This window comes from Anopheles ziemanni, chromosome 2, assembly GCF_943734765.1.
Source record: "Anopheles ziemanni chromosome 2, idAnoZiCoDA_A2_x.2, whole genome shotgun sequence".
NCBI lineage: Eukaryota > Metazoa > Arthropoda > Insecta > Diptera > Culicidae > Anopheles > Anopheles ziemanni.
The window spans coordinates 21074587-21100723 of record NC_080705.1 but is presented as its reverse complement, the minus strand read 5'-3'; the positions used below and the strand labels follow the sequence as shown (position 1 = coordinate 21100723).

Here is a 26137-nt window from a genome sequence, read left to right as displayed (position 1 = left end):
GGTGTTACCATCGTCGACGCTTCTCTTTGGCTGGAAATGAAACAAAATATGGTTTGGAAATAAACTCAAATACAGAAGTTTTCTGTAAAGTGGAAACCTTCAGTGTGTCGTTTTAGTTAACCTTTCCCAAAATTTTCTCTATTACACGAGAACTACTTTGATCGTTTTCATTGATATGAAATGATATTTATTTTATCGCATCAATTGTAATCGATTTTATTTCAAGAGTGGTGGTACAAATTTCGATTGAATTACGCACTATAAAATTGTAGAATCATCGTTCTCGATTACAAAAAGGGGTGTGGTTGTCGATTATGAAAACTATCGTATGTTTTCGCCAGTTTCCATCCCTGTGTGCGCACTCGTGCCGTCGACTCACGCATTCGATAATTGGTAACAAAGGGTGTCCCCGTAACGTTTTAATCGACAATTGCTCGGCTCACACAAAAAATGGCTCACAATATGCTCGCATAACCGTAATAATCCTATACACCCGGAAGAAGCGAAGGAAGAAGCGACGTTACTGATGCAGCAAGTATGATATTGAATAATTTAAAAAAAATAGGTGTATACGAATGACTTCCATAAGTCCATCGGCCGACTCGGTGTCGCCCTCGACTAGCTTTCGATTGACTTAATCCTAATTGTCGTTACACTCGTTGGCCACTCTTCGGATACGAAGCTCACGGGAGCTTTCGGACGTTCGGTTTGGAATAGGTTTTTTATTTATTATTTACAAACAATCGACATTGAATATTGCTCAGTTTTCGAAACGTTAACAAGCTAAGTCGAGATAATACAAAATATGTTGATGCAAGGCTTCAACCTAAATCCTTTCACCGCATCCCGGTAGATACTCGATTGTCCATCAACAATTACTTCATGCGTGCGCCGTAGTTATTGCTTCAATTGTTTGTCTTCTAAATGTATCTCAAACATAACAAAGAACAACAAAATATAACACACCAAAATAACCGTTCTTCCTCAGTCGTGTCCATCGATTCTTTGTGTTTTGCGATAGTGGCGTTATGTTTACCAAAAAACCAGGAGACAATAAATTGCCTAGCGAAAGCATAATTTCCTCGGGCTATTTATTCCTGTTTCGGGTGAACGTCGGCCATTGTGTCCGTCTCATCGTCGCCGCCAGGTTCGTTCTTCGGGCGCGTCCACTTGATCATCGTCTCCGGCGATCGGTAGAGGAAGATCAGCTTGGCAAACAGGTCTTCCTCCAGCGTAAATTCACACGATTCGCGCACCAGATAGATATCGAGACACAGCTGCACCACCCGATCGACGTACGGGAGATCCTCGAACATGATCTTCGAGCTCGCTCCTGAGAAAATGCTCGTGCGAAGCATTCGCGAGAACACGAGAATCATCGTCGAATAGATACCGATGATGCTACATAACACGACAAAATATAGAACGGTCAACGATCAGTGGGTCACATTTACATTGCAGGAACTCCATTAACTTACCCTCCAGCAGCAATGGAACTGATGGTGCTCGGGAATATCTTATCGTTGAACATGTACATCACCAGATAGTTATCGCAGTCGGCATACGGCAGTCGGATAAAGTACTTTTCGTACAGACTATCGGAGCAATCTTCCTGGACCTCCCACCAGGTGATGCTGTTTTCGTTCTGAAAACGGCGCAGCCTTAAGTTTCGCAGATTTTCCAAATCCGAGTCCGCTGTAACAACACGGTCGATTAGCATAACGATACCTAGTTTAATTACTTACACTTCGATTCCCCTTCCTATCCTACTTACTATTTGCATTTTTCATCAACTGATGGATCGGTCTCACTGAGCCACTATTTTGAACGCGCAAAAACTTTGGCATCAGGTGGGGCAGTATGGCCGTCAACAAACTCGGGACCGTTTCATTCGATAGCATTGCTAACAACGCTTTCCGTGGTTCGTCACCAAGCTCGTACTCCGCTTCTTCCGACACGATACCGGGGTTTTCTTTCGAATGCGAAACCCGACTGATAACATACCGGAAGCGACAGGTAAGGTTCGTGCCGGACTCCAAATCGTGGATCAATCGCACCCGGTCAGGCGGGGAAATGTTCCAGATGGAGGTAGAATTGAGCCCGAGCTTGACTGCCGCAACGTCCGCCGGTTCATAATTCGATAGGAATGTGAGGGCCGTCCGTTCGGTTGCGTACGGTGCCGTAAAGTTGCTCCAGTTGCTTTCCGTTAGGCTGGCAGAAGAATACGCGCGTTTTACAGATTCAGCCATCATTAACATACGCATGTAACTTACCCGTGAATGTTGTTGTTTTGTGCACTCATCGTATACACTGGTTCGTAAGGACCAATGCGAAGCGTTACGGACACATCGTACGGTATGTTTGGTTTACCGACCGCATTGCTGAACGCAAACAGTGCCAGCGGGAACCAGATCAGGAAGATAATGCCCAACATCATACCACCACCCATCAAATACTTCACCAGCAGACCCTTCTTTTGTCCGCGCGGTGCCGGCAGGTCTTCCTCCAGCTGCCGCATGCACTTCAGCTGGTACACGTTCGAGAAAATATCCTCCATCTTCAACCAATCGAACAGCGTCATCGATGTGTCCGTCCAGATCCAATCCATCAGCGTGCGCAACTCGAACAAAAACGGTACGGTCATGAACAGCTTGAAACCAGAAAAGTTTGCCATAGTAAAACCCTTCGTCAGGAAATTGCCAAGAATGCGTGCCGGGTAGCCGCACCGGATCTGGTACGCGGAAAACAGCAGATAGAAGCACTTGATCATGTAGTACAGGATTGGTGGGGTGGTCGCGTTAAAGCTGCGCTCCGTCGTGGCCGGCAGCACAAAGAACATCCACACGTGCAGGCCGATTATAAGGAAAAACTGGAACAGTATCTTGCCGGTGATGTTCTTGCGCAGGTACAGCGCTCTATCGACCACGATAAGGAAGAATTGGATGATCAACATCAGTAGAAAGGTGACTGGAACGCGATTCTCCTCAAAGTACGATAGTACTCCTCCGTCGCCTTCTTGTGTCTAGAATAGAAAGACGAAAAATTTATATTATTCCGCCACCACATGCCGCCCATTCCCACTTACCCCGAACGATGAGAAACCGAACAAGATGACGAAAAAGTTGATGAAATCACACAGAAACATGTACCCATACACGTCAGCCGTTTTGCGAGACTGCCGATCAAGCAGCTGGATGAAGAAGGCCTTCAGGGACGACGAGTACCGCAGGAAGGATTCCTTCACGATCTGCACAAAGTAGCGTTTCTTGGATTCCGCTTGAATCGTGACGCAAAGCTGAGTTGGTGTTCCATCGGACGACACAGTACGGTCCGTTTGTTCTTCCACAATTGTACCGTCTTTTTCGTTGATTTTCACCATCGATAGTCCAGTTATTTCACCCGGTTGCCGGATCTCTAGCGTCTCTTGTCTGGAAAAAATAAATGCTCCGATAAGTTTTCAAATAAGCCTCATCTTGATCTGAAATAGTAAATTCAATGTAGCTTAAATTAACGAGAAATGAAACAATACCGCAAGCTGTTTCGATGCACAAGTACTTTCACCTTCGTGAAGGGTATTTTTTCGAGGGGAGGTTCGATATCTTCTTTCGAAATGTGCCTTCGTACCAAGTGTTCTTTAACATATGCCACGATTGTTTCTCTTCGTGACATTCGACCTCCATAATGCAAAGAAATATTACATTTTTTTTATGAATTTCCAAAACGATTGAATTAAAAGAGGTAAGGAAAAGGATCATTGGTTGAACATTGAACATGCATACCACGAATTTGGGGAGGATGCGAAGCTCTCCAGACTGCGTCACGGAGCAGACACAAATACTTCATACGATGGTTTCTTCCATAAAAATAGGATTAATGCAAGTACAATAGACAATGACGTAATGAAAGTACCACGACTAACGAAAAAGCGATCCCATTTAGACTTACTTCTTTCCCTTCTCATCAGCCAACGCCATCAACGTCTTTGCTTGTTCGTCGTTCGGGTCGACCTGATATACACCCTCCGTGAGCTCCGGTTCCTCGGTCGGATCTGCCTTCCACAACCCAAGCGACTTCAGGATAAAGCGATGGCAGTACAACATCAGCAACAGGATGAGATCGTACGTGGCATAGCCGTCCTTACGTTCAATTCCGAACAAACGAGCCACGTGGAACGGCTGATTTGAGGGAATTGGTGTTTGATTCCACCAGAACATTTCAAACTGCCCGATACATTTGACCAACACCACCATCTGCGTGTAGGCGATCAGCATCGTCCAGAAAGTTTGCGTGGGTCTCGGGAACGTCAGCGTACCCCACAGGAGCGCCATCAGTGGCAACGGAAGAGAGAGTAAACTGGCCGAATTTACCTGCAAGAAAGACAAATTTAATAAATACTTTCTAGGTATATTTTATTAGCTTTTAAACAATTGCGAGACGAACCTGATTCAGAAATACGACGAAGAAACAGATAAAATCGGTATGGGACATGATCGCGTACCATGCTGCCTGCAGCAGCTCAACGAGAACGGAATGCTTCCGGGATGTAAAATCCTCCTCCGAACTCACTTCGTCGAGCGTGCGCTTGATGGCATCCGTCGAGCTGGCATCAGTTTTACTGAGTGAAGGGGATAAATCATGGTAGTCGGTAAATAATGTCATGATTGGGAACTTAAAACTTCACATTCAATAGACAAAAACGATGAATTTAAACATTTCTATGATATGTTCATGCTTTTAGTTGAAGCAATATTAGCATTTGTTTTTAATCATATTAATTATTTTTGGAAAAAATACATTTTATGTACATAAGGAATGCCAAATACATCAACCATTCACAAGCAATTGAACAATCTAGAAAGTATATAATAAACATATGTTTCGCCAGTATAGAAAATTATTTGTTCAAATCGATAGTTAGACTGTTAAATTGCAATCGTGAAGGTGATTTTCGATTAATTAAGACAACAGACCAAAGGTGCGCATCAAACTAGAGTGTATTAGGTAAGAAAAACGAATGTTTTAAAATAGTTTGGAGAGTACCAATTCAACCGTCACTGTGCCAGAGAAATTATTAGAAGGTAGTATCCGTTGAGGAGATTTGAGTTGTGGATCGATAGAAGCTATAGTATGCAACCACGTTGTGGATCGAGTGATTTGGTGTAGTTGGGTGGTGGTGGTGGGTTTGGTGTACCAGCCTGTGCCAGCGATGCAAGTCTGTGTTCAATGTGGATATGTGTGTTTTTGAAAGGGATGTTTGTGTTGCACGAACGGAAAGGATGTACCTGTCCAGTGTGTCATTGGAATAGTAGCGATACGGTATCCCATCCTTGTACAGGCCCCGTTCGGGTGACGGTGCCGAGATGAGGATCTCGGGTAGTAAACTAGTACTGCGCCTACGGTGAATATGTATGATTCATGTTTTTGTTTTGGTTTCAGGAGGTGCATATGCAACTTTAAACATATGCAACGTAACTTTCAAACTATTGTTTTTAGGTACAAACTCATAATTGGCAATCCATAGTTTGTCTCGAATCAAACAACTGAAGTAAAAGAAATTCAATACAAAACAGGAAAAAATGTACAAATCTTTTAACCATGATCGGTGTTTTAAAAGAGGAAACAAAAATAACAAGTGGATAGTTTCATGTCACGAAATGTTAAGCAACTACCACTACGCTGCTACAGAAGAACAGAGGTGCAATCGGAACTTGATCGTATGCGCACTAGAAGAACATCGATCCGAAACAACCATAACGAGCCATAACGGTTGGGTAATAATGTTGGCACCGTTTCCATCGATACTTACTCATCCTTGAAAGCATCTTTACGGCTAATCATGGCCAGAGCGGCTCCCAATCCACTCACTGTGTGCATTCTGGACGTTAAGCATGAGGGGGAAATAAGAATCATATGAGATACAGAACGCGTCTAATATTGTGCTTTTTGCAGCGATTTTGTAGTGATGATCCGTTTCAAAAATCAAAGACAGATCACAACCCAGATAAATGTGTACAAAAATGTACAGATATGTACAGGATTTGTAAACTGTTCTAGACTTATCTGTTATGTCTAATACGCAAAGCAAATTAATTTAACTGCTTGATACTACAAAGAAAATGAAAAAAAACGTTGCAAGCTAACAAAATGATAATGTTCCAAAGGAAAACCCTAGTAACGCTTGTACATTTTCAAAAAGCCAATTCGTAGAAGCGCAACCCATCGTTGGTTGTTGTGTTGAGTCGCAGATGTTACACTGCAAACGACCTGTTACGTGTTTAAAGAATGATTCAGATGGGACGAAGCCGGTAAATCGCTAGGAGTTTATCATCAAACAGTGGTTGGTGTGTGTGTGTGGTATTACCCTTGGTCGCCCAGCGACGTTTCTATCGCCAAGCAGTCCTGTGAGTCGCGCAATGTGTTCGGTTTCGGTTCGCTGATGGCGGCGATTGTGGTGGTGTTTGGTTGGGTCGTGACGGTGGCTGTTATGGCTGGCGATGATGGAACCGTATCTGGGTCCGGGGGCTCCGGCCGTTGGTCAGTTTGGTCGGTTTGGTGAGGGAGGTGGTGGTTGTTAGCGTTACTACTGTGTACATGCCTACTGGTGGATAGGGGTGAACCGGGACGGTACAACGATTGACTACTGCTACACGAGTCCGGACTCTGCGCCCCGGACTCCGGTGTTGTCGCGCTACTACTGCTGCGTTAAGACAGGAAGGTGGAAGTAAATGTTAAAATCATAATAACAAAACTCAACCGATATTGCCAGGCGATAAAACATGGATTCTATATAAAAGGACATTGGACAGCGCAGTCTAGGTCACTAATTCTAGCTGAAGCGATTTCTATCGAAGCCAACAATCCGTCAGAAATCCATGTGACCACATAGGCATAGACGTACTCATATTAGAACCACACGCCTTCCCCTTCGCTCATCATATTTATGTTAAAATATTCCATTACCACTATATAAAAGGTTATTTACAAACAAATCGGTTATGCTTCCTAATAGAAGCGCTACGCATACCAGCCGGACATCATGTCTACGCGTGAGGCAAACGAATGTCCCCGCCAGCTGTGCACCTACCTGCCCGATCGTGGTACATAATGCGTCCAGACACCATCGTTATCACGGATGCCAACTCCAAAGCCGGGTGTTTCCTTCAGCACCTGCTTCTCGCGGGTCAGTACGCGCATCACGTAACGATAGTTGCGCGAAACCCGGTGTAATCGCAACGTGAGTGAACCGATCGCGCCGGCCAAGAACGCCGGTATCAGCGCCAGACCGGCGAGCGAAAATTTGCTTTTCTTCTCCTCGGGAGGCGTTTTCTTGCCCTCCACCTCATCGTCTTCATCGCTCAGCAAACGAACTTCTTCGTCCGAGATCGAGTCCCTGCCCTGCTCTTGTTGTTTGGTACTCGGACCTGCCTGCTGGTCGTCCGGTTCGTCCAACGCGGTGGTCGGTTTTCGTAAACGTGGTCCCTAAAATAAAACCAAATTTTATCAGCGATCGATCTGTGACACACTTGAGCAGCGTTAGGATGAGCTGAAAGTTGAAAGTTTTGGGCTGCATTTTGTAACACAAGCGAGATATAGGTACAGGACAGTTAGGCGGAAGTTTGTGTGCATGTTTGTCTGCGAATCGCCACGAAGCGATCAGCATTCACAATAACCAACACATATCGTTTGCCGACCCACTCGCGCACCACTAAAAGCTAATGTCAGATATACTTAAAAACTTCTGCATTTCGTTGACCCAAGATGAATCAGTTTAAATTGATTCGCCAAGAAAGTTGGAACTATTAATTCCCGATGACATAGATTGTATAACGGAACGACGGTGATGTAGGCAGTTCTATATTACACGATAGATTATTACAAATAAGTAGTACTTTCCGTATGAGTTTGAAATAAAACTAAAAAACACACAAGAGCCCACGAGCAAAGTATGATATGATAAGATATGATTGATAAATCGATAATTTTATAAAATTTATCGGTCATTCCAATTTGAAAACACACACTTTCAAACAAAATTTTATAATATATCCGTATCATTATTACTTGAGCTTAACATTTCAACACAAGAAGCAAATGTTTCATAAGAAAAAAAAACAAATAAAATAATATGTAAATAGAAGTAACTAAAATCCACCAAATCATGGCAATTTACATGCACATCAATAAAAACATGCAAACCATTTAGACCACAATTATTGTTGCCTGCGATTTGTCAGCCAATATTTATAAGAGAAGTAAAACAAAGTACTTGTACATAATGTTACATAGCAAAGCAGGAGAACAGGAAACGAGTAAACTTAACAGAACCAGTTAGGCACACGATGAAATGGATGTAAGAAAATGTAACCATAATAATGAAATGAACAAAAATAAAAATGATAAAAATGTAACCAAGCTTTTCACAACAACGATCGAAGGAAAGATCTAATGAATGATATAAAACTGAATTAAAATATGAAAAAAATAAAACAGTTAACTGTGAACAATGACTAATGAATCGAAAATTTTAACGTGAGCACGAATCTACGGCGAGAAAGAAAAACGAAAAAAAACATAACGCAAAACTCACTGAATGAGCATGACCTGGCAGTGGGTCGGAAATGGCGGATCGTTGCGGTGCGCTTTCGTCGGTGCCAGTCGTGGACGAGTCGTGACCCCGTTCACCGCCGACTTGCGATGATCCTTCACGGCGCGTAAGGATCGGCGACGAAAGCCGCCGCCTGAGCGGTAGCTCCGATCCGTCATCGGTAGGAAGGGCGCTAGGCGCCAGTTCCGCCCCGAGAGTGTCCTCGTCCTCGTTATCATTCCGCTTTCCGTACGCAAGCTCGTAGACTTCCCGGTGCCTTTGCTTGCGCAATTGTGCTGCCAGCTAGTGGTTCCGACCATCATATGATATTTTTCGCGCAAGTTGTTATGGGTTTTACAATTTAATGACGCAGTGCAAAAAGTATCAGCAGGTGGTGTTGGTTAAAGTACGCACGACGGACAAGGGCATTGGTTTTGATTGTTTGTTGTACAGGCAAACAAGAACAGTAACGATCCACGAGGTTGTGTGCATTAAACAAACGTCGTAGATGGTGGATTTTGGGCAGCCAAAAATTATTATCCGAAAAAAACAAAAAGAAAGTATTAATTTTGACCCGAGCTTTTACGAATGATTTGTATTTTTGCTCGTTTTTTGTGTGTTGTTATCGATGAATTCGACTCTGAATTTAGTTTCTATAGCCTCGATAGTAATAACAAATAGTAACATTAATTCAACGAAATTTACTATCGGTTCAACCTGTTTAGAAAGAACTCTTTAAAAATAACATGTATAACTTATTGAGATTCGTCCTTGAAAAACAGTAAATTAACATATCAAACACAAAACACCAAATAGTGCAGTGAAAAGTCGGTGAATAACAATAACCAAGGATAACCGTAAAATTAAATCCAATCGTTCTTTGTGCTTTTATGCATATTTTTCACAATTTCTATTCTAATATGCGCAGACAAACCAATCGGTCGAGACTGGAACTCCAGTAACAGGTTGGAGTGCGGAGTTTGAAACTTACCCTGCCGAGTGTAAGCCTATGGCTAAGCCGCCGGGCCTTTGGTAACGATTCTTCCAACTCATCTTCGTAGTCGCGCGGTTCAATCATATCCAGTTCGAACTCCTGCTCGACCTCTTCAAACATGTAGTAATCTCCGGATCGTATCGCTGCAACGAAAGGCGTGGGGGGATGGGATAAAGGAAAAGACGAAAGTTAAATTAGTGCAAATCAACCTAAGCACCATCTTACAAATCCCAATCTAACGAAGAAAGCATGTTTGCTAATTGTTTAGCGTATTTTTCAAAAGGTTGGTGTGTTGGTGTGTATAAGACAGCGGACAAAGATCCTTCGCACGATACCGGATCTTCGGGTGCATTTAGATAAATAGTTACGATTATTGTGGCGTATGATGGACACAGTATATGTGATGTTATACCTGAACCCGAAGAGCTAAGTAATACTGATTGACAAAACCCCGAACGTAGGGAACGGTGAAAGCCGACGGTACAACATGATATACCCGTGGAGACCATTTTATTTAAATGGCGTGCAAAACCTTTTGCGCATTTAAAAAGGTTCGACGTATTGTAGCCGATTACGTTTGTGCATAATTGTGCCAAATTGAATGTCAACGAATGAAGAGGATAAATCATATTCGTAATTTTACTTTCTTGCTATAGGTTCGTAGACCCAAATTTATTCTAATTTGGTGGCTTAGTTTTTGTTTCAAATTAGTATGCAGCCGTTACGAACCGTTAGACAAAGATATAAAAAGCATTAGTTAAGCCAAATCTGATTAATTTAATGCAAATGCTCTGTGTTGTTGGAAGGTCCTTTTCCAAATGAGGAACAAGAATAAGTGATTTCGTAATGGAAAAACTGAAAAGTTGATCAAAAGAACTAAAAAAAATACATTCTAAACCAGACCACCAACAGGAAGTACCCCCAGAAGGTTTAGTCACAAATGACCACGGAAACGAGCATTGTTGTTTTGGTACACAGTGGAACAGTGACTGTTATCTCTCCCCTAGTGATTAGTACGCGCGTCAGTCGGATACTCTAGCCAGTTAACCACAACCGAAGTTTAGTGCGCAAGGGAAAAAGTTGAGTATTAGATGATAACAGCAGTTAACACCAGCAACGACCTTAACGCGTAACAATGCTCTGACATAAACGTGGGGCGAGGGGAGAGAGAGAGAGCAGGGGAACAGTATAGTTAAACTACGGATATGCGAGGAATCGTGGAAACAGTGTTCCAATCCTCCGTGTGTCCGTCTGTTACCCGTTGGTCTGTGTTCCGATATTTTGCGCTTCAAACTCGACCTATGGTCGACAGTATCTATAACAAGAGAGAAAGAAAACAAAACCGATGGTTGAAAAGAAGAGGAAGAATGCAGTTAAAAAGGCAACTTAGGCAAACTGGAAACGGCGGCCGGCTGTGTTGTGTTGTCATAATCGTGCGTTTAGTATAGTAGGAATATATTTTAGGAAGATAATCAACGGAAAACCATAGCGAAGCGCGTGAGGCACACTAGCCGTATCTATCGAACGTAAGAAGTCTGAAAAATCGATCTGGTTAACCGGATATGCGTACGGCTCCGGATGTTGGTTTAAAAAACGAAGCGTGACAAAGCTATTTACTGCGATGCTGTTAAAATAATAATATGTACACACAGTTAGAATCACTAGTGAACGACGCGAAGAACATAGCAGAATATCATGATGAGTTTCTTTTGCATGCACGACGCGTTTCGACGACATGTTGGGTGACCGATCAGTATTCTTAGCACGATTTAACTTATTGACAGAACATAGAAAATATGTAGAATAATATAATGAAGAAACGCAGCAGGAACGAGTTTGATTTTATTGTTGCAGTATTTACAGTTGTAGTTGAAGTACAAAAGTTTCTATAATTCTGCGTTCTAACGGAACAGCGATCATCAGTCTTACCTTGGGCTCGTAGGCGACAGCCACTTATTTACTATGTACTAGCATATGCTGTTATATACCGGTTGATGCAGTTATATATTTTTTTTCACGGTGTCACGTAGGGAAAAAGGTGCAGACTAAAGAGACGAAAGCTGCGGCGTGTGAGGGTGTCGAGGAATTAATTAGATAACTGTCCAATTAACTAACACATAAGCGAATACACGGATGCGATTAAATTTAGTGAACGGAATTAAAGGAGTTATATAAAAAAGTCTATGACTATAGAGACGACGATGATAAAAGACGGATAATAAAAACGGCTCGGACACGAACATCAAGTAAAAAATGGTACTTTGGAAAGGAATAATTACACTCGTGATGGGACACGGGCGAACGCGACCGAGCAGAACGGATCGAATCCCGCAGGCCAGCCTCCCCGACCGGACCCCAGTAGCTGCGCGAGCGTGACCTTCGTCGGGACAGGGTCGGGCCGCCGTTCACGGTTGTTGTTACCCCATCGTACTGGGTATCATCATCCACGAAGAGGGACACCAGAAAGCTGGACCGGCGGCGCGCTCCTCCACCAATCGCCTCGCCACCGCCGCCGGCCAGTTCGTCCGGCATGCCCGACCCGGAACCCATGCTCGATAGACGTTGGTGGCGGGGTTGATTTGGGGCAAAGGTTGTCGAGCGAGGCGAGCGAGGTGAACGCGGTGAATGTTGCTGCTGTTCATTTTCTCGACTGGCAGCATCCTACAAAGTGAGTGAGACAATTTTTAATCGTTAAATTAGAACTAAGGTTCTTCTTTTTCTGCCAGAACAGTTTGCTCGAACAAGAAACTTTTTGATAAAAAGTTCATTACATCATTTGCCATATAGGCGGCAGGAAGTACACGATGCTGCGTCTTCGGACTTATTGTAAGCTCGTGGTTTGCCGGCCACGAGACCGCATTCAAGCTTGACTGTCGTCGATGCTGACGGGTCTGAAGAGCCGGAGGCATCGTTTTAGCCGGTGGCATTAGTGTGTTTGCGGTTACGGTGGTTGCCACCGGCGGAACGGTCGGGTAAACGGGTTGTTGTTGGTCCTTCTCGAAGGGTGGTGGAGAAAATACGGGAAACGTGTCATCGGGACTGCAAACGCGTGCCATCAAATCGTTTGGCGAATCAAATGACATTCGCTGCGGATCCAGGTATGCGTCCAGCGATACGGTCATGAGGGCGGAACTTGGCGATGGTACCTACGGATCGAACAGGTTCATCGATTATTCATTGAAAAATTATTCTAAGGTGGTCCATAGAAATTAGCTACAGGAAAATTTTGATGAAACATTATCATATACCAAGTTTACACCGCTAACTTTTCGATGGACCACCCTTTACTTACACTCATGTTCGAACTGCATGCTAAACTTCTCTCTTAAAAATAGCAAAACCAACCTGCGTCTGATACGATCCACGACCCACCGTCAATCCACCGTTGTCGGAGGGCATTTCTGAGAGTCCCTCGCCTTCGATGAACATCGAGTTGGCAGCTATTTCGTCTTCTATCGGCGTATGGTATCCTGTATATGATGATAAACTATGAGTCGCCCGAAGCGCTTGACGCCGCTCGGCATCTTTCCGGGGAGCCGGAAATGTGATAAATAGCGGAGCAAAAAGACACGATGCGCGAACAACGCGATTTGAAGAGAAAGAAATTTCAGAAAGAAAGAGAAGAAAACGGAAACACCACCACCACCACGCTTCATTTGGTTAGCTCATAATTGTCGGGTTGCGATCAATCTCATCTAACTACTTGGTGCAACTCACAGTTGTTGTCAAATGCTACATTATCTTTGTACTGCGAACTGACTACAGTGAGACCCTTATTAGCTGTTGGGTCACAAAACTACAATCGGCGGTGCGGAACAACACTACGATGCAAAGTGGATGGTTTAAAAAGGCCTTTCATGAGGGTGTGATGTGACGATGACACGGTTTTCCGAAGAGTTGGAATGGTGTAATATAATGCGAAAGCTAAGTCATTTAACACATCATAAATAACCGCTCTCGGAAATGGATCCCAAAAAATATAAACCTGGACACCATTTGCCACCACTTTTTAAATGTTGTACAAAATAATAAAACATAAAATACTTACATGTAAAACTGATTTTCAAAAACTTATTCACAACTATTGTTTGTTAAACACTATTCAATGGAAAGATAGATCGATGAATAATCTACCGGAATATCCTCGTGTCATATACGCCGCTTTTTTAACCCAAAACGACAAGAGGAACATCGATCTTGACAGAAAACGCAACCCTTAACCGGTCTCAGGGAAAATATATCGCTTTGGAAAACCACGATGAACGGTTCGAAATCGAATAAATTAAAGTTTGCAAACCAAAGTCAACTGAAGCCTGGAGCTACTGGAGAGCAAGTACCAGGGCAGAGGGAGGACCCGAATGGTTTTACCTATGGCGTGTGTAGCCGGATCCTGAACCGCCTCCAGAATCTTTTGCTGAGTCGCCTTAATGCGGTCCATTTTGGCTTTGATTTTCTCCAGTATCTGTCGCTCCCGTTCCGCCTCCAGTGTACTTTCTTTGATTCGCAGCTCCTCTATCAACTCGGCACCTCTGAGAAAGAGAAAAGCAAAGGAAGATGAAATTGTTATGCGACGTGCTTTGAAATTCCGTTTTCGCTTACCTTGAAGCCAAATATTTGCTCGCCTTCGATTCGTTTATAATATGGCAGAAATAGTGACTTGAGAAAAGCCGTCGTTGCAGAATCAGGAAGGCAAAACACACACCGTCCCAGAACAACCCGACGTCGGACGGATCGGGAGGTTTGCACTGCAGATCACCCGGTTCTCCCGTGCCGGGCGGTGGCGTGGGTAGTGATGCTGAGAGACAGGTGATGCCGAACAGTTGCATTACCCAGCAGGTGTTGTTCATCAGCTGGTCCATAAACAGACACCCGAAAAGCTGCAAGAACGCTTTCGCCCCAATAACGAACACATTGTAGCAGATGAGAATGTTCCATCTGCGAAAAAAATGCGAAACGAATGGAATCGATAGGTATGAATGGGACAAAATAATGAAAACTATTGACATTGTATCTTACCTCTTCAAAATATACTCGATGGAGTGGAGGTAGAAATCGGTTCCCTGCCAAAGGAAGAAAAACGCCCCGATCAAGTATCCGATCGAGAACAGGTTCACCCGGCTCGAGCCGGACAGGAACACTACGGCCAGCGTTAGCCAGAAAAACACCAGGAACAGGAAGCGCTTCAACACATCCAACCAGTTGCGTATTTTCGTGATAAAATCTGGCGTCGGATTCTGGAAGGTGCCTTCGTCGAGCTTGTTGAAATCTTCCAGCACCGGCCCATTGCTGCCTCCGCCAAAGCCATTCGGCGGGCTGTGCTCCAACCGGAACACCACCGTCTGCCGGCACAGAAACATAAGCAGCACAAAGTCGGACACCATTTTATTGGCGACCGCTCGAAACTGGGCCGTGTTGTCGGGTAGCATCGCCCAGATGCGGAAATTATCCAAACGCGCGATGACCCACGGGTACGGGACACACGCAAACGGTGGGAGCCCAACGAACAGGACGTACTGTATCGGAATCCCGATCACGATAAACCACGTCAGCCATTTCCACACGCGCAGTAATCCAGCCCGCGTCATGTGAAACATAACGGCCAGCCAGGCGGCGTAGAACATGGACAGCACGTCCATCCGATTACCGATGACTACGATTAGTGCGACGAGCGATATTTCAACGCCAAACTTGTAGTAGCCGTAATTAAACAGGTACATGATCATATTCCGAATGTTCTTATCCGCATCGGCGCGTCCCACTTGCGGGAACATAAACGGAGGCGTCTTTGGAGACTTCCCTTGCCGGATACGGTGGATCGTCTGCCGCAAGATAGTCACCGCATGGACCGTCACGATGATAATGTACACCAGGTACGGTCGCAGTAAATCCGAAAGTGTCTGCCCCTGTCCCGCTTTTCTCATTCCGAACCACTTGGCGTTGTTCATGTCCATCGAGTTCGTATCCGGATCGATGCTATCCGGGCAAGTGCTCTGGAAATTCTCCTCCTTGATGTACTTCACCTGGTAGATCATGGTGAGGATGAGCATGATCGCTGAAAACAGCGACATGACACGAGTGATCCTTATCAACCGATTGTGCATCACGGAGTTGTGCTTTCCGGTTAGGTGGGCCTTCACGGTAAACACCGACAGGACGACGTACAACAGATGCAGGAAGTTGACCGAGTTCACACTCAGCGAGAAGGCTACAATTAGCACTATTTTCAGCAGATGCAGTTCGAAAAACAACCACGTAAGCTCCACAAGCTGCAACGTTTGCCGCCATGCGCTACGTGCGTAGCCTGTAATCTCCTGTCGGGACAGTTTGCGGAAGCGGAAATCTTCAATTTTTTCACTCTCACAATCATCGTCGTCATCGTGGGCATCCTTTGAAGGCGCAGCGGTAGTCGGCACATGCTTTGGTGTCTGCTCTTGAACCGTAGTAGCTCGCGATGGTGGTTCGGAGATTGACACTGCATCGTCTTTTGCCTCTTTGTCGTCAAACGTGCCATACCCAGCAGCGCCGGTTGACGAAACAACATCTTGTTCCGATTCCGGCTGGTCTTGGCTATAAAATTTAATTGAAATTTGATTTGATTTGTAAAGATGTGTCTAACCTACAACAAACTTACACGGAAGGAATTTCACTGATCACCAAAAACCTCGTATGACAATAGTGCAGCTGGATTACGGTGATGATGACCACCAAAGTCGGGTTGACCAAGTGCAAGAAAAGTTGACCCGTCTTGAATATCTCCAGTCCAATATCTTCTTGTCTGAAAGAAAAATTTCACTTGAGCAATATCCCACCCAGAAATTAAATGGGCTATCACAAATCCAAACTTACAATTCTTTCGATATGCCTATTGCTTCCCAATACCCGGGGAACTGTTCAAACTGATGCAAGTACACCAGCACCAAAATAATCATCGAGTAAACGATCACCGTCACCCAGAAAACCCACATTATTCTACGCCACACTCGGAAAGAAAACTGTAAAAAAATAGAAACATGATTTGGTTAAGGTTCTTAGTGGTATTTCTTCAATATCCACCATATAGCCCACCTGGAATGTAAGTACGAAGCACAGGAAGAGCACCATATACACAATCCGGAACACGGTCATCCGGTTGCCGATGATTGCCGACAGGAACAGCGTCAGAGCAACCACCCAGATCCAAAACTTGATCATGAAGGACTTGAAAAACTTCGCCATGCGCGTCACAATGGCGGAAGACTTTTTTTCCTGAGATCGATCGGACGAGGGCGAGGGTCCGGTGGCAGCTGTTGTGGCGGCCCCTACCGGTAGCTGCAAAGGCGCTGCCATGTTGGCAATCATCGACTCACGTCGTTCCGTGTGCTTTTCCTGAATGAGCTGGCGCAGTGAGATCCAGAACATGGTGGTGAACAAAGACTTCACGAGCAGTGGCACACACGGATACTCTAGGCGTCGCACGAAACCCAACTGCTCTAGGTTGATACCCGATCCCTACGGAAAGTAATGCTTATACACGCCGCCGTTTGCTTATTACACGGATTGAGAGACTTTTACCTCAAACTTCGTCGGCAGTTCAGCCTCGGTCAGGTTCATTCCGTACAGGTATTGCGCCAACAGCAGCAGCTCGGCATATATCACAAGGAACGGGCTGGAATTCAGCATGTTCTTTCGATGATTCGGCAGGATCCAGATCAGGTTGGCCCAGATCAGCAGCACGAAAGTCAACCAACTATGGTACATGATGCTCCAAACCTGAAAACAAGGCCGGGAAGATTAGGATCGCACCAATCACACGATCCCTCCGATCGTCATCATGCAGCACTTACCATCATAATTACGTTCGTAAAGATGTAGCTATTCTTATAGATGTAGGTGGCCACGTTCCGAATGGCCAACAGTGCTTGCTCGAAGAAGCTGGATGGTTCTTCCTCGTCTGAAATGGCGGTATGTGTTGCTTTAGTACATTAGTACACCAGCCCGATCCCGAGAGGTCAGAGGGTAGTGGTAAAGATCAGTCAGTAACAGAGTATGTCGTGTCGTATCATTTTTCATTGATAGGTTTTCATCCGATCGACGATCCGATCACACCGATATTGTTGATATTTTGTTGCGTTTCACCCATTTGCACCACGGACCATATTTACAGATGCGCAAACACAGGCACACAAGGGGTGTTTGTATTGAGGAAGGGATGATGGTTTTGCACGAGAAGCATAAAAGACACAAAAATCCATAATGCCAATGGTAACAAAAGGGGGGAAGATGAAGAAACGAAGAATAAAAAAAACGAGTTAAATTGTTGTCAACGTAGTTATACAGTTATGTTATAAGGATGAAAAACGATGCAAAGAGATGACGAAACTAGCAAAAACTGAAATCTAGCGTGAACAAAAAACTAAAGCAGACCGAGTACAATAAATCCCAAATTAAATAGAAACCTGCTTTGTTTAGTTTGGTTTCTTTTTGGAACCAATTTTGAAGAGTGTAGGAAACAGTGTACGTGATTTATCTACCTTGAGCATTGCTCAGCGTGCCACTTCAAAAGCACCTGGATGATCTAGAAATGCCCCCCAGAAGTTTTCCCACTTACCTAATGTTTCTAATGCTATCTGGTCTGTTTGAGCATTTTCTTTGCCGTCGGTGGCAGAAGCGTCTCGTATTCTATGCGTTCCCCGACGCATCAGCTGAAAGGAAAATTATTAAAATCGTTATGAGAAATGGTCCATCCGATGGTTTGAAGTAGAACAACATCTTATAAACACAGTCACACACAGGTATGGTACAGAAAACACACAGATTGTAAACACTATGTGACAAGTACATTAACGTTAAATAAGAACGTTTAGGAAGTATTTGAAATTTTGTAAAAAAGCTCATATTGTTTAATAAAGCCGCCGAATTCATCCGTACAGTTCTCTTCCTTCTGTTCGATATTCTTACTATTCTAAAACGGATCGAACTACAATGGAGCGGAGGGAAGGGGTGGCAAAATGCATTTGCTATACGTACGGGTGTTCGCTCGTCCGGAACGTCACAATTTACCAGTGTGCTGCTGCCTGTCGTGCCGTATGTCGTCGACCTACCGTAGGTGTAGTATCCTCGGGCACTAGGACCACCATAGTGCGCTTGTTCCTTTGGATTTTTTTTTCGGAGGACAACCCCACACGCGTCCACACCAAATATTCCCAAAAACCGAGCACACGCGCGACGGAAATGTTAAGATGTGATTTAGGTGATGGTGTTGATGATGATGATGATGATGCAAAGAGAAATGATGAATGAAAAATGAGTGCATGTTGTAGACGGGTCGCAATAACCCAGCGAGATAGAGAAAAAAGTAGTAGAAGAAGTAGAAAGAGTGCCGAACAAAGTTCCAGAAAGAAGTCCATGTTTGACGCGATGTTTGAAAGAGCATGAAAAGTAATTGACGAATTTCGATCGCAAATTTAGTAAAAGAAAGAGAAAAAAGGAAAAAAGAAAGAATAAAATTTCACACAATCAGCAATCACAGATTTGTAAGAAATAATTAGTAAAACAGTCGAAAGAAAACATCTAAAAATTGTAATAAAGTATTAATAATGAGTAAATATCAAATAAGTAGTAAAACTGAACAAAACAAGGGTATTATCAATATGTATTACACACTTAACAAAAGGTTAGCAAAAGTTGTAAATATTGCGGGGACAATTGGTTTAGTCAATTAGGTGATTGCTGAAAGCAGTTGCATTGATGTTCTGTTTTTGATCATGTTAGCACATTAATGAGGTCATCAATTTGAAGCAATAAACATACAACTTGTACCACCTTTGAAAAACCTACCTTTTGCGGCATTACATAACTTCGAGCCATACATAGCTATATTACCTCTTTGTAAATAATTTAAACAAATCATAGAAATCAAGCATCATTTTTTTACGCAAGCAAATCATCAGCATAGCAGCAAACAGCAGTTAAAAATAAGTCTCTCCCAAACGGTAAACAAGAAAGAAGAAGAAAATGTAGCAAAAATGAAAAAAGGACATAAACAAAGTGTCTCTTACTTTCACCTTCCGTGCAGCACCACGCCACCGATCGCTGGTGAGCGTTTTGCGCAGGATGTTCTTGCGCTGCATACGGAAGGAAATTTGATTTTGCAGTCTAATGCCATTTTCGAGCTGACTCGACAGATCCTGTCGTTTCTTTTCCTTCTCGGCGTCGGTCTGCGTATATGTACGACATGGCGGTGCGACATTTTTGTATGTAGAATATTGTTTTATACGTTTTGATTTTTGTGAAAACCCACGCGACGTGGTTCACATTATTGTTGCGGCAGCATTTGCAAGCAATAGCGTTGATGCATTTTTATAATATAAGTTAATTCAGGAACATCAATTTGATAATTTGCGTATGCAATCCGGAATCAATACGCAAGCAAAAAGGAAGGGAATATTATAGTTTTACGTGACGAAGGGCGATTTAGTTTCAGTACACCATGCAAGACAATAATCCAATACAGTTGGCGTTAGCGATGGGATGAAAGTTGGATTCAAGTATTAATTTGGTAAGTCAACAACCGAAGTGTTTCAATATGATAAAGGGAAAACAAAAAAAACGGATTTACCCATGCTCGAAACGACTCTACTTACTCTTGTCCGCAGTAGCAATGACGAGGTCAGCGTGATGCAGTAGTAGCAGAGTATCAGGAAGATAGGATTGAGATAAACATCCGTATCAAAATCCGAGTTAAAGTGCACGTCTCGGATGTCGGCCACGTTGAGTTCCAATGGGTTGCAGGAGGAGTTGAGTATGGGTTTAAGGCCGAGCACCCGTGCGGCCGTATCATTGAACGGCAACATCTTCTGCGGCCAGGGCGTCTGGTACGACAGGAACAGGATGATGTGTATGACTAGAAACACCAGTGTGATCTTTAAAACTATTCCAAACGCTCTGAAATGAGTGGAAAATGAAATGAAAACGTTTAACGTCATAATAACCACATACTAGTATCGCTTATAGTACCTGTCTAACTGCTTATAACAGGCCCACCACGAGGCGGCGCCAAGAAAGACAATAAAGTACACGCCACTCAGCGCCGACGGTTGCAGAATGCCGGTCACACACAGCATGCACATGGACAGTAGCACGCCGAGCTTCGTGAAGAATGGTAACCGCTCCGGGCTGATTAGACTCCGCTGTGGTTCCTCCTCCGGCACGACGGACGTCGACTCCAGCACGGAAGAAGCGACCGTACCCTGTTCGGTATCGTCCGCTGTGGATGCATTTGCCCGTCGCCTTGGCACTATCACGCCGGTCAGTTTGCGCAGCAAGATGTGCACGATGATGGCACCGACGAACAGGAGCACCTCCGGCGCCAACCAGTACACCACCATCCACGCGCCGAGCCCGTTAAACGACACGAGCCCAATGTGCCGGAGCACGATCTCGCCCAGCTGGCAACTCTCGACCGAACTACTTGGGAAACCGATCAGCACCAATTGGAACGTTACCACCGCCGCAAGGACGAGGATTGTCGCCAGGATCAGCAACCTCATGAAGAGTCCAGTTGGTCCTAAAGATATAGAAGAATAATTAGAGAAGTTATTCATGGGACCAAATATGAGAGTGCTTACCCAGGATGGTCTTCTTGTTGGCAACAGGCACGTGTGGCAAAACCAGCAGGAATATTAAATATGGAACGGCCAGTCCTACCGGTCTCATCAGCAAACCTAGAAAACGGATATTAAACAGATTTCATTATTTAATATTTTATGGAGTACTTGTCATTATCCTACTGAAATGTGTTGAAACCATGAATAAGTGAGGATCCTTTTTTTTTTTTTTGAAGAATTAATTAATATTGTGTGTTTTAAATATTATATATATAAATATTATTTAAAACAGGCATAAAGGCGTATTTATGGAAAAATTATTTTTCGTAGTATAGTAGTTCGTTCTGATTATGGACGGATTAGAATATAATTTTAAAATGCTATATTACGAAAATATACTAAGTGAAACATAAATTCCAATTTAACGTTTCCAGGTATGTTTTCACTTACTACATAATCGATTTACTAAGCCTTTCCCATATTACGATGTTTTTGGTTGTGGTCTTTCTGAAACTTATTAATTTTCATATTTTTACGAGTATTATACGACTTTCGATTTTTACAGGACACGGGGATTGATTAATGTAATTTATCTAATTCAAACTTAAGATTTTTGTCAACCCTGAAGCATATTGTTTACGCTGGGTTCCTTTTTTTCAACATTTCATTTTTTCTTCAGAAACGAACAAGGTACTAAGGAAAATTCTACATCCTTGCACGCAGTACTCCCACCAACATCAGGAAGTGGGCCAAAACCCGGTCGGTTTCAAATGCCGCTTAAAAAAAGTGTGACACGCACTGCTTCATTCCACGCTCTAAAAACTCAACTAGCGCATAAACGTGATGTTCGGGCAAGGACAGAAGGGCGGAAAATAAAACTCAACACAAACGCAGTCCAGCTAACAAGGATAAAACGATAGATAGAAGAAAACCCCGACCGTGGATACCCCCGTTGCAGGTGAGGACATAATCTTCCACAAGGACGAAAAGGGCGAGCCCAAATGGATCCTCCCGGAAGCAGCACTCAGTCCAATGGCAGCATTCTTTACTACCAACTAGTGCCGACCTCCCCTAGATTCCCCTGGGGACGCAGTGGAACATACACAAATCCGCAAATCCGCCGATAGGACGAAAATGGAATGAAACGGCTACACACACTAGTCCGGGAAGGATCCAGTGGAAAGGGGAAAAAGTGTAATAAAATTAGCATACAAGTGGCGCTCGAGGGAGTACGCCAGCGTGCACACGGTTGCTCTATGTGTGGTGCACACATTAATGGCGCTAATGGGACGTGATAGAATAGTAACCGTGCGTTTACTACCTTTTTCTTCATCGTCCGTGCCAGATCGTGACACTTACAGGCTGATGATTTATATCCTTTTTAATTCTACGACGCCGGAAAAACGCACCACCGTTACTAATCACGCCACACAAGGGTGACCCATACTCCTGTCCTTGGCTCCTGGCACAAGATGCATGGTCGTAGCAAATATCCGTTTTCGATGGAATGGCCAGCGTCGTGTTGACCTCTTTTTCCCGGTGTAGCAGACAATCAATTAGGCAGGCAGCGCGAAAAAGTCACCTGGTTAAAGTTGCCTTTTTGGAACCTCTCCTTGTTCCTCCTTTTTTTACGAGCGTGTCGCACGATTTGGTAAACTTGACCCCAACCAGAGTCTGAAACATGAAGCACGAAAAATCGTACACTCCACACGTGCTACTGACCGCAGGAAAACTAGGCCAAAAAGGGAATTCTAAGCAAGGTTGAATGGCGGCAACCAACATTCTAGCTCTACCTTTTGTATAAAACCTGATACTAAGCGGTTTTCGTACCGTTGCGGATATGGAATGGACTCCCCAACGGTTTCACTAATCCGATCAGGGAAGGACACGAGTTGTTTGTCCACCGGCCGGAGGATGGCAGGGGATTGATTGACGCATGTTTCGTTCACCTTTCGCGAATGAACGAGTTCCTAGATCCTTCTGCAAAGGATACCCTAAGCTCATCGATGAATGGACAAATCAACCTCCGTTCGCGATGGCGTTAGTAAGCCTCCAAAGAGGAAACAATTCGCCAACATAACACCCTGACTACATGTGTGTAGATGTGTCCATAAACAGGCTAAGCCGCGTGGTCGAGGAGAAAAGGGCCGACAGGTCAATCGATTCCGTTTCCGATAGTGATTTCTTTGGCTGGCCCCGTTTGCACCGTTTGCTTTGCCGTGACATAATGACTTTTCCTCCGTCCCATCTAGCAGATCCAAGTGTGAAATGCTGTAACCCTGGCGTAATAGTTTAACAGCCCACCGTAAACTCATCGTGAGGCAAAGAAAACTGAAAACGTGCGTCTTTCTCCACACAAACAAAGTTCTGTTCGTCGGAGTTACTATGAATGAATCTTCCTTTTATGACATAACAACCGCTTTGTAGGTGTGTAATATAATTGAAATGATGAAAAAGGTTCGTTCCAAAACAATGGAGAAGAAAACTGAATTTAATTTTAAGTTTATGCAACATTGTTTACAAAAGTGTTGAAACAAAGACAAAACAAGCAACAAATATTAAAAAAAATAACGAAAATAAAATAAACAAAACAAGGTCAACAAAATCAAACTAACTTACGAAATACTTTTCATAAGTCCAAATTCTAATCATACACTACTGAATGGATTCCAAGTTGAACTGATTTGCACAAATTATTTTAGTTCATCAAACTGTTCAAATTAACGGGCCAGAAATTCCTTCCAAAAAACCATTCCTCCCTCCTACAACGGACCATAAACGGAGCCTTCCACCTGGCATGCCGGATTCGGAATCACTTCGACATCCGGTAAAAAACAAACGAAAAACGGAAGGATGATACCCCGACCAGCCGTTATACAAACCCAACCCCACCGGCACCGGCCGCCCACCACCCCGTTCGTTGTCATTCTATCTGACATTTTAATCATTTTCCTTTCGTTTCCGTCACGCCCAACCGAAAAGACACTCGCCGTCGTGGGACGGGGGTTGTTTTTTTGGTGTGTTTTCTTTCTTTATCGTCCAAATCACTGCACGCCCGGCGAGGGCCGCCTTTTCTTCGCACGCGGCCATTTCCTGACCTTTCCGATTACATTTCCGCGTGATGGTGGTGGTGTTGGAGGTAGTGGTGTTTTATTTTGCTTGGTTTAGAAAAACCTGGACTAGAAGCGCAAGGTGTGTACCATCCTTAAAGCTCGCTCGCTCGTGTCTTGTTTTTGTGGCACGCTGTCCTTCCTGTGTGCGATTATTGTTGCCAAAAGCACCACTTTTACGACGCCGCGCTTCGATCGGCAGTAAATTAAAATTAATGATAAATTCCTTGTAGTCGCGGTTCTCCTACAGGAAGAGGAATCGATTCTACCACACCTGTTTTCTTCATAGTTCGTAGGGGAAAACCCCAAAGAAATCGACCCACGCTGCGCATTGTGGACTACACGGGTAGATGTTGGCTAGATACTTACATGTTGCCAGAATGAGCGGTAGAACCAACCGTTGGATAACAAGGCACAGGAAGTAGTTCGCCATCCTGAACGATTGGACGAAAGGAGTTCGTCAAGGAGGTTGGGCGCGCAAGAGGCGTCGGTTCAACAGTTTTCGTAAGTCATCCAACTCTCCTGAAAGTAAATAAAAGCATGTATTAGTAAAAAATGTAAGGTGACACACGTTAAATTTTCTATTTCACGAAATTGAACAAGTATAAATAAAATAAAAATATCCATTTATATTTCATGGTCCTTGACTGGTTACTGATAATCTTTTTCCAAACAGAGATATAATCTCTCACAATATTTCATGTCTAGCAACTACCATAGGTCGTCGAACTGCTAGACTAAACCAAAATGAAAGTGAAATTCCGACATGCTCTTGCCTAGTGCCGCAAGTCAAGGTTTATGCTACCCAACATGCCAGTTTTTTCCAAGACCTAATCCCCAATCAGCCCTTTTCTTGACCCCTTAGCGGACCCTTTTTGCGGTGCAAAAGTGAAACGTGACGGAAATTAGTTCCGTTTTCAATTACAGTATGAATATTCATTCGTTTCTTCACGAACCAGCTGGTACCAGCAAGGGGCAGGTACCTGGTTTCCTGTAGTAGACAGGCGCAAAAGTCTATGTTCAATCTGATAATCCTATCACCCTGCGCGAATAGTTTCATATGCCGTGTGGAAACACTTTTGTTCCGTAATTAAAACCACAACCAGTCATGAAAGATGGCATGCTCTGACGCATCAATCTTTTTGATGAATAAAATAAATTACTTAAAATGTGGCACTAGACCACTAGACAACTTGGAAGATTGTTGTTTTCCTTCCATATTTTTTGAGGTTACGTTTGATGCGCACATAGCATGAATAAGCCAAGCATCGGGTTTTAATGATTGTTGGATCAGAATGTTTTAGGTACACAAAGTAATCAAATACATTTTTATATTCGTCACCCATAAATAAAAATTAATTTTGAAAATTGTATATCATAATTCCAACATTATTTATAATTGGTTATTAAAACCACTAACCATAAGCCCACAAAAAATTAACCCTCTTAAAAACTCATGGTTGTGTGGTGGTTAGCCCTGCCACAATCAGCACGACGTTGACGCCGGCAAGATGAGTTCACGTAAGAAAAAAAACGTGCCGTCCGTCAAAAAGCATCACGCAACCACTCGCAAGCCACATAACACTTCTTCCGGCGTGGAGTTATCACCCGTCCACGGCCCGTGGCTCATACATGACCAACACGCGCGACGATCGCACGGCCTGTTAGTTGATGAACTATCGGCATGCATATCATTAGCGTAATTAGCGCGCGAAATGAGAAGTTCTCAAAGCTGGTTTTATGGCGTGGCTCATCCATGTGTCTATCCCTCCCAGCCTATCGGTCAGCGTAATGCTTCATCCATCTTGAGTGTAAGTGGCCCGGTGGGCGCAACGAGTTTTCCTTCCTGTCCCGCCGACTGGAA

General features: G+C 43.8%; 1 protein-coding gene across 1 annotated transcript; it reads right to left on the bottom strand.

Moving 5' to 3' along the window:
• Positions 1 to 408: 408 nt before the first annotated feature.
• On the bottom strand, positions 409 to 24770 carry LOC131293162 (piezo-type mechanosensitive ion channel component). Its single transcript, XM_058321240.1, is given in 31 exon segments — positions 409 to 1401; positions 1479 to 1695; positions 1775 to 2211; positions 2274 to 3022; positions 3086 to 3428; positions 3946 to 4367; positions 4441 to 4615; positions 5283 to 5408; positions 5798 to 5875; positions 6362 to 6697; positions 7085 to 7479; positions 8588 to 8887; positions 9576 to 9721; positions 10837 to 10893; positions 11858 to 12239; positions 12350 to 12724; positions 12924 to 13048; positions 13947 to 14107; positions 14178 to 14513; positions 14595 to 16145; positions 16210 to 16353; positions 16425 to 16570; positions 16644 to 17066; positions 17130 to 17327; positions 17402 to 17529; positions 18166 to 18259; positions 19616 to 19774; positions 20201 to 20501; positions 20574 to 21123; positions 21185 to 21280; positions 24643 to 24770. Coding segments are annotated over 31 exon segments (9324 nt in total). The 5' UTR covers positions 24707 to 24770; the 3' UTR covers positions 409 to 1091.
• Between the last annotated feature and the right edge of the window lie 1367 nt (positions 24771 to 26137).